General features: G+C 41.1%; 1 protein-coding gene across 1 annotated transcript; it reads left to right on the top strand.

The window, feature by feature from the left end:
* Positions 1-2700: 2700 nt before the first annotated feature.
* On the top strand, positions 2701-4009 carry LOC136208116 (uncharacterized). The gene is made up of 3 exons (XM_065998939.1): positions 2701-2814; positions 2897-3328; positions 3422-4009. Exons 1-3 carry the CDS (start codon positions 2800-2802, stop codon positions 4007-4009), a joined length of 1035 nt encoding a protein of 344 aa, XP_065855011.1. The 5' UTR covers positions 2701-2799.
* The last annotated feature ends 4249 nt before the right edge of the window (positions 4010-8258 follow it).

Here is an 8258-nt window from a genome sequence, read left to right as displayed (position 1 = left end):
ATTAACGTTAAACTTATAAAAACACGGGAAAATTACAAAACTGGGTCAAATGGGAGGCCCATTTACATTTTAATACCCATTATTGTTCAACTTACATATACAGACTATGTCCTGAAAACTTTCCAGAAATGCCCTTCATATATATATAAGGACTTTTGCATTTCTCCCCTAAACCATTCGCGAAACTTGAAGGACGATAACTATAAACTCGAACGACGAACATCTTCAACACCTCCAATCCTTACATTTCTTCTTTCAGCGACTTCCAACCGATTTCAATGGCAAGAACCGGCACGAAGGTATGTTATTTTGTGATTTCTGATTAGGTTTTAACGCTTCTATTCCTATACTACGGTGATTTTACTTCTCATGCGATTTAGAAGTAGGGTTTGCAAATTAATTGTGTTTTTTGGTTGGTTCAGAGCTTCATTTTGTTATAATGATACTTAGAAAGAGTTAAAATAAGTTGGGTGGACCAAATTTTACAGAATCGACCAGTTCGCGAATATGAGTTTACTTCGCGAAAAGCAAAATCTGCGAAGTAAACTCATGCCCACATAGCAGTCGATGCATATGCTATTGTTCCGCATATGCGAAGACAACTTTTACGCTTGTCAGTTCGCGAATGTCATATTCGCGAAGTGAGTATTGACTTGACTAATTTGATATACTTTATGCTTTGGAAGGGTGATCATTCTAAGTCTAATTCCAAAAAGAGGAAGAGGACATCAAAGACACTTAAGAATAGTATAAAAGACACGTTTAGGTACCCCTACGCCTATGATACGAGAGCTACCATCACAGTTCGTTCTGATGCTGAGGTGATGAAGAAAGTGAAACAAAGATTATCCACAGTGCAGTTGGCCATGTTCAGGAAAACATGTTTTGGGCATTTGGTGGACTTCGAAGTGTATTCGTTGTCCTCTCCTCTATGCCATGGGGTGCTTATAATGGAGATCAATCCGAAAGAGGATAAATCCGGAGAAATGTGGTTCCAAATCAATGGTGTTGAAGTGAAATTCGGTCAGCGTGAATTCGCACTCGTAACCGGATTGAGACTAGGTGATCCGTTACCAATTTTTAAACGGATGAGCAATTATAAAAGGGAAAACAGATTGAGGAATCTCTACTTTGGAGGTAGAGAGAGCATATATCACAAAGATATATTCGATACCTTCTTAGAGACTAATTGGGAGAAAAAGAATAACGATGATGCGGTGGCAATGGCTATGTTGTTCGTTATACACAGGTTCCTACTCACAACTGATGCAGTGAAAAAGGTTGATGACAATATCATCAACCTAACTGATTTCCCGACTGTATTTAACTCGTTTCCATGGGGTGTGCCTGCTTGGAATGAGCTGTACAAGACGATGGGACGTGGGATCCCAGGAAGGAAGAAGGCATTTGACGCGGACAACGCGAAAGAAGGAAAGAAGAAGGTCGTCCCATATCAGCTTCATGGATTAGCACAAGCATTCCAGGTATGTTTCCTATATGCATGTGATTTAATTAATGTTAGATTTCAAATGTAATGGTTTTTATTTAATACTTTGTAGGCTTGGATACTGGAGATATTGCATGCACCCCCTAAATACTATTTGAGGAGACCAAAGAACGTGTACCCTCGTATATGTCGGTGGATAAGTGCAAAGAATATAACTTTCTTAGAAGCTGAAGAAATATTTAAGGTAAGTACATATGTCTTGTGTACAGAATTAATGTGTGCTTTGGATGTAAGTAACATGTACTTATGGAGTTGGGTTTGATTTTTCATGTTTTCAGTCAGCTGATGTGCAAGCATCTGAACTTGTTATCGAGGAAGACGAGGCAAAGTGCGATTGGTATGCGCCAATGAAGGATTATTTTGATGGGAAAGCTGTAGACCTTGACCTTGATGTGTTATTCGCACCTTATAAGGGGTCTGAGCTAAGTGAAGAAGAGGAGAACAATGAGGAAGAGAATGAGGTACATAATGATGAAGAGAATGCTGTAGAGATTGAGGAAGAGAATGTTGTAGGTAACCAGAGCGAAGAGTATGTTTATATAGATGAAGAGGACAGAATTAGAAACGAGAAGAGGTCTAAGAAGAAGAATGACGTGAATATACAGGAAAATGAGGAAGAAGAAAGGAAGGCAAAGATGCGGGAGAGATTTGAAATGTTGAAGGTGGAACTTAAAGATTCATTGGCAAATGAATTCGAGCGGAAGATGAGATCGGAGTTCAATGAGTCTAATAGGCGGGAGAGAGTGGAGTTGAAGGAGGCGTTGATGGCAGAGTTGAAGGCGGAGTTCAGGGAGGAATTGAGGGCAGAGTTGAAGGTGGAGTTAAAGGGAGAGTTGAGGGCGGAGTTGAAGGACGAGTTGAGGGTGGAGTTGAAGGAGGAGTTGATGGCGGATCTACGGGCTGTGAGTAAGGCAGATCGGATGGGAGAGCATCTTGGATGTGATATGTATACTAACTTCGAATTTGTTGGGGAAATAGGTGGGGATGTGGGGGAGGCGAACGTTGTAGAAGAGCATGGTGTGGAACATAGTGAAGATGAAAATAAGAACGAAAACCAGGATAGGAAAGAAGATCAGAGTGGAGTAGATAAGAAGGAAGAGGGTGAGAGGAAGGAAGAGGGTGGGATGAAGGAAGAGCAGTGTGGAGAAGATAAGAAAGAAGAGGGTGAGAGGAAGGAAGAGGGTGGGATGAAGGAAGAGTAGTGTGGAGAAGATAAGAAAGAAGAGGGTGAGAGGAAGGAGGATCAGTGTGGGGAGGTGATTGAAATCGGTGATGACACGGAACCACAAGAGATGCTCCCTGAAAAGGTATGATAGTTTATATACACGTAGATTTATATTTATTTTTAAATATGTTCCTTACAGGATGTTGGTCGTTATATTTTGACAGGAAGAAATTATCACTTTAAGCGAGAACACACAAGCCGTGATAGATGATGTGCATCAACCTCAGCCGTTAAGGGCGGTGCGACAAAGGAAGCGATCACAGCACGTGACAACACCGTACACGGAGGAAAAGAAAAGAAAAAGGTGTAAGCAGTTGGCTACGAAGGGAACTAAGAAGGTAGCCAATAAGGGAACTAAGACGGTGGCTCAGTGCATGGATATTGTCGTATCACAGAGTCTCGCCGTTCCTAGAGCACCTCCTGTACCTACGTCATGGTCAGTCCGGATTGATAAGGACGATGTGTCTACGTATGAGGTGTGGAGGAATTTTTGCAACAAAAAGTCATCAAGGCTCGTTAAAGGGACCGAACCACTGCAGCCGGAAATCCCGTGGTTCATACAAGCTGAGACACCGGGAAAATATTGGGACGGGGAGGTATTGCTTTTAGATATTATGTTTTGTTTGTTTGTGATGCATATGTTTGTGAAGCATGTGTTTGAATTATGTCTATATTTCTTTTTTAACTAGCACATCGATGCATTCATGTATCTGTTGCGGCGCCAGTCGTTCGAGAATGGCTTAGATGCGGACTGGACTACATGTGATAGCCAATTCACTGGATATATACAGTTGTCACACAATCTAGATATGGGCCACGTGTGTAATACTATCAATGGGAGAGATGACATGTTTATGAGACCATGGAAGGGGTTGAAGCGAATATTCATGCCATTCAACATAAAAGGAAACCACTGGATATTAGGAGTGCTAAATACAACGAATATGCATATGTACATATATGATAGTTGTCTTTCTAATGACAGTGAGGAGAAGCTTGGTCAAGTACTCCAGAGGCCCCTGATCGTACTTGCATACGCTATTGGCAAAACCATAGGGTGGACTGGTCAAAATCAGGACAACCGGATAGGGTGGACTAGGCTACCGGACACTCCACAACAGAGAACAGCATTGAACGATTGTGGGATGCTGGTGTGCATTTTTTCTCAACTTTTAACAGCTGGACGACAATTGCATGAATTAGACCCAGATGACGGAGATTTCCTTAGATTACGTGTTGTAATTGAAATTTTCCATGGAAAACTGTATGCATTTTGAGTAATTTCTATTGTTATATAGATCTTTTGTTATATATTGTTATATAGATCTTTAGTTATATATTGTGCCCATTGCATTCGCCAATTCGCATATGACTGAATTCGCGAGGATACCAGTTCGCAGTATTCATATTCGCGAAGCTACCATTGCTTATGCAAAGCATATCAGCTTCGCGAACATACGTCCTGATCCGCAAAGTGGTGTATTCGCGAACGTCTACTTCGCAGACATACGTCCTGATCCGCAAACTGGTGTATTCGCGAGTTCGCATATCTATTGATTCGTGAAGTTGTCCATATATTCGTGAAGCTACCATTGCTTATGCGAATCATATCAGCTTCGCGAACATACGTCCTGATCCGCAAAGTGGTGTATTCGCGAACGTCTACTTCGCAGACATACGTCCTGATCCGCAAACTGGTGTATTCGCGAGTTCGCATATCTATTGATTCGCGAAGTTGTCCATATATTCGCGAAGTTGTCTTACACAAACTAAAACACACATTATGTCGACATAACCAAACATTCTAAAACACACTTTAGTTCGATACAACCAAACATTCTAAAACACACTTTAGTTCGATACAACCAAATTCATTACAATAATTAATCTCACAAGACATAAGGATAAATTTTGCTCAAACCGCATCAATTGTTCGAAGTCCTAGAACTTCGTGAACTTGCTATTGTACTGGGACTTTGAATTGTATTTGGCAACGGTCGGTCACAATTCAACCTATTATGCCCTCTATTCCCACATCGGCTACATATCATTGGCAATGGGTTTTCACCTTGTGACGGTCTTCTGTTCTGACTTCTTGGTCGTCCAACTGGGGCAGAACCTCGTACAGGGGGAAGCACATTCCTTGGAGGGGCACAGTTTGTCCACTCCGTCTGGGGTCCGAGTGGGTAGATGCACTCTGCGTAAGCTAATCTAACTGCGTTGTTGGTGTAATATTTATCAACCCATTGGTATGCGTTACTTAGTCGATTCTCACATGCAACTTTACATACATGTTTACAAGGAAATTGAGAAAGTTGCCATTGCCTACACGTGCAAGTACCTGCATTTAAGTCAACAATACCCCCTTTCCCTCGGTCCCCAATCTGAAATTTGTGTTGGTTTATTCCACTGAATGTACATGGTATAGCTTTAGTAACATGTTTCTTCATCTTCCGTTCACCGTCCAATGACAGATAATGTTCTCGTGCTCCTGGAAATGGAAAATGAAGGTAATGTATTTATGTATCAGCTAAATTACCATAAATGACAACGTATAAAATATTTACCAGCCGCTGTTTGTCTTTCATAGAACCATCGTTGCACAGTAGTTCTAATGTACTCTATCAACATTGTGATGGGCAAACGTCTTCCTTCAACCATTACAGCGTTCCATGATTCAGGAATGTTTGTTGTCATTATGTTATAACGACGGGTATGAAAATATGCACGCGACCATCTCTGGATACCAGCTTGCTCTAGATATACTGCTGTTGGGCCATGTAGCTCACGTAGTCGAGTGAATGCTTCAATAAAATCTGAAACCCTGTAAGCTTTAGCAGCTCCCCAATACACATCGCCTATCTTTCTAACTGACCTGAATTTGGCCTGCAGGTTCATTTTCAAATGGTGACAACAACATCCATGTATTGCATTTGGAAACACTAAATTCATAGCATAGTCAATTCCTTTATGCCTATCCGAGATTATGGCAAAATTGTCTATGTCCCCAATACATTCTTTCAGCTTCGTCATGAACCAACTCCAAGCCTCGTTGCTCTCGTTTGGTCCAACCCCGAAAGCGATAGGATAAATCTGGTTATTACCATCTTTCCCAACTGCAATGTACAATTGTCCTGGATACTTACCTTTTAGGAAGGCTCCATCAACGCAAATGACAGGCCGAATGTGTTCTTTAAAAGCTCTAAGTGAAGGACCAAACGCCATAAAGAAGTACTGAAAATGATCAGCATCGTCGGTTTGAATATGTGTTACCGTACCTGGGTTGCATGTTTTCAACGTCTCACAGTAGTCTGGTAACAACATGTATGACTCTTCCGGTGAACCCATCACATCTTCTATCGCCCAATTCCTTGCTCTCCAAGCCTGCATATACGACAAGTTTATTTTGTATTGGGTCTCAAAATCTTTCACAATGTCCTTTGGTCTAAACACTCTACCCTGGATATCAAACTTAGCTGAAAGTAGCATGCCAGCCACTCGTTTCCCCGCTTGCCTGTGATGTGGTAACATTTGATCCCTAGAACATGTGTGGTTGTCCATTGTATCCATTCTTCGGAGCCTAAACATACTTGAATTGGATATCGCAATTCCTCTAGCACGCCATTTACATACATCTGAATGTCTACATCTAACCTCAAACATGGACTTGTTAGACTTGTACACTTTCCATTCGAACCTATTATTCACTGCGTATTTACCTAGTGCAGCCTGCAATTCTGGTTTGTTAGAGAACATGTCGTGTACCTTTAAACCGACGACCCCTTTCGATGAACTATCTTCAATAGTAAATTTGGGTGCATCATGGATCTCAGGTAGCCATCGAAATGGATCACTCCTCTTCCTTATTGTTTCTACACTCTCTGCCAATACCCTGCTTTGGGGAACAGCTTCGCAATGCGATTGTCTCGGAGGGGTAGGTTGTCCATCATTTACCGTTTCCTCTGTGTGATCATGACCCCAAATGTCATCATCGTACAGCTGGTCCTCCCGATGATAAACCGGATTCGAGCTAATATCATCTAAACCAGGAGTGTGGGATGCAATATTGCACTCAGTGATTGGTTCTTTTCCTGGCCTATGAGGGGGGGCGTTCAACAGTTGTGTTGTCTACTTCAGGATTTGTTTCAAATACAACTGTGGCATTAGCATCACAACTTGAATGAATAACATTCTCTACCTTCGTGACTCGCGGTTGGATTGTTCGTGACTCAAAATTAGCATATAGTGGGGTAACAGCGTCAGTTTTCATCCGACAATAATCTAAAAAACACTCAACATCACTTGAATCAACAATCGGAACTACTGCCCCAGGTAGTTGCTTTCGTCCGATAGTTAACTGCATAGTCATACGCAGATCAAATGACATTGGATCAACATGAGCAGTTGTGTATACTATCTCTTGCAGCCTTTCCAAGCTCAATCCCGGAGACAGCTTCAGCAATTTCTTCTCGCCCCCATCGTATGTCGTGGTCTTACCAACTGTTTTCCACCGGCCATTCCACATGATCACACACAACACAAACTGGTCTGACATTCTTCTGTCAATAATAAACAAAAAAAAATGAGATAACAGAATGTAATAACATCATGAAATAACATACACTTCGCATACTTCGCATAATTCGTAGTAATCCGATTATGCGAATTCACATATTACGCAAATACATTCGCAGACTTCGCATACTTCGCAAATACGTAAAATATGCGAAGTGTGCGAAGCCAATGATGGAACACCATATCTTCGCCTACTTCGCATACTTCGCAAATACGTAAAATATGCGAAGTGTGCGAAGCCAATGATGGAACACCATATCTTCGCATACTTCGCGTATATTCCATATGCGAATAACAAACGCATACATAGCCTTCAATAGACTTCGCATATTACTATTTCGCGAAGCGAAATCATAATATGCGAAGCACGCGATCTTCCGCACGAAGTTCAGATTTACAAATTTCTAACCTCAAAAGTAAACTAACATCAACGAGTTCAAAGCGAATTGACTATATGAAACTAACATCATACTTACATGACAAGGCTTGGGCTTTGATTGATGAAGGATCTTAAGGGAAAAAAATAGAGAGAAAATCGCGCAGGACCGTAGGAAGAGAGATTTATCGCGTAAAAAGAGAGAAGAGGGGAGAAATGCAAAAGTCCTTATATATATATGAAGGGCATTTCTGGAAAGTTTTCAGGGCATAGTCTATATATGTAAGTTGAACAATAATGGGTATTAAAATGTAAATGGACCTCCCATTTGACCCAGTTTTGTAATTTTCCCTAAAAACACTGAAATTTACTTCTTTTATAATGTGCGGAAAAAAAATCCCTAGCCATAACAGGCTCGACTCTAAAAAATTATTCCTTGCTTTTAAAGTCGACTCCAACATTGTCCGTAGGGTGAAAATCAACCCCCAAGTGTTGATTCGTGGCTCCATCACTTACTATAAGCATTTGTTTGCCTATTCTTTCCTAACCAAATAGTCTAAGGATGACTCTAAAAT

This window comes from Euphorbia lathyris, chromosome 10, assembly GCF_963576675.1.
Source record: "Euphorbia lathyris chromosome 10, ddEupLath1.1, whole genome shotgun sequence".
NCBI lineage: Eukaryota > Viridiplantae > Streptophyta > Magnoliopsida > Malpighiales > Euphorbiaceae > Euphorbia > Euphorbia lathyris.
Note: the sequence above shows the minus strand (reverse complement) of the source record. Positions and strands in the feature narration are given on the sequence as shown.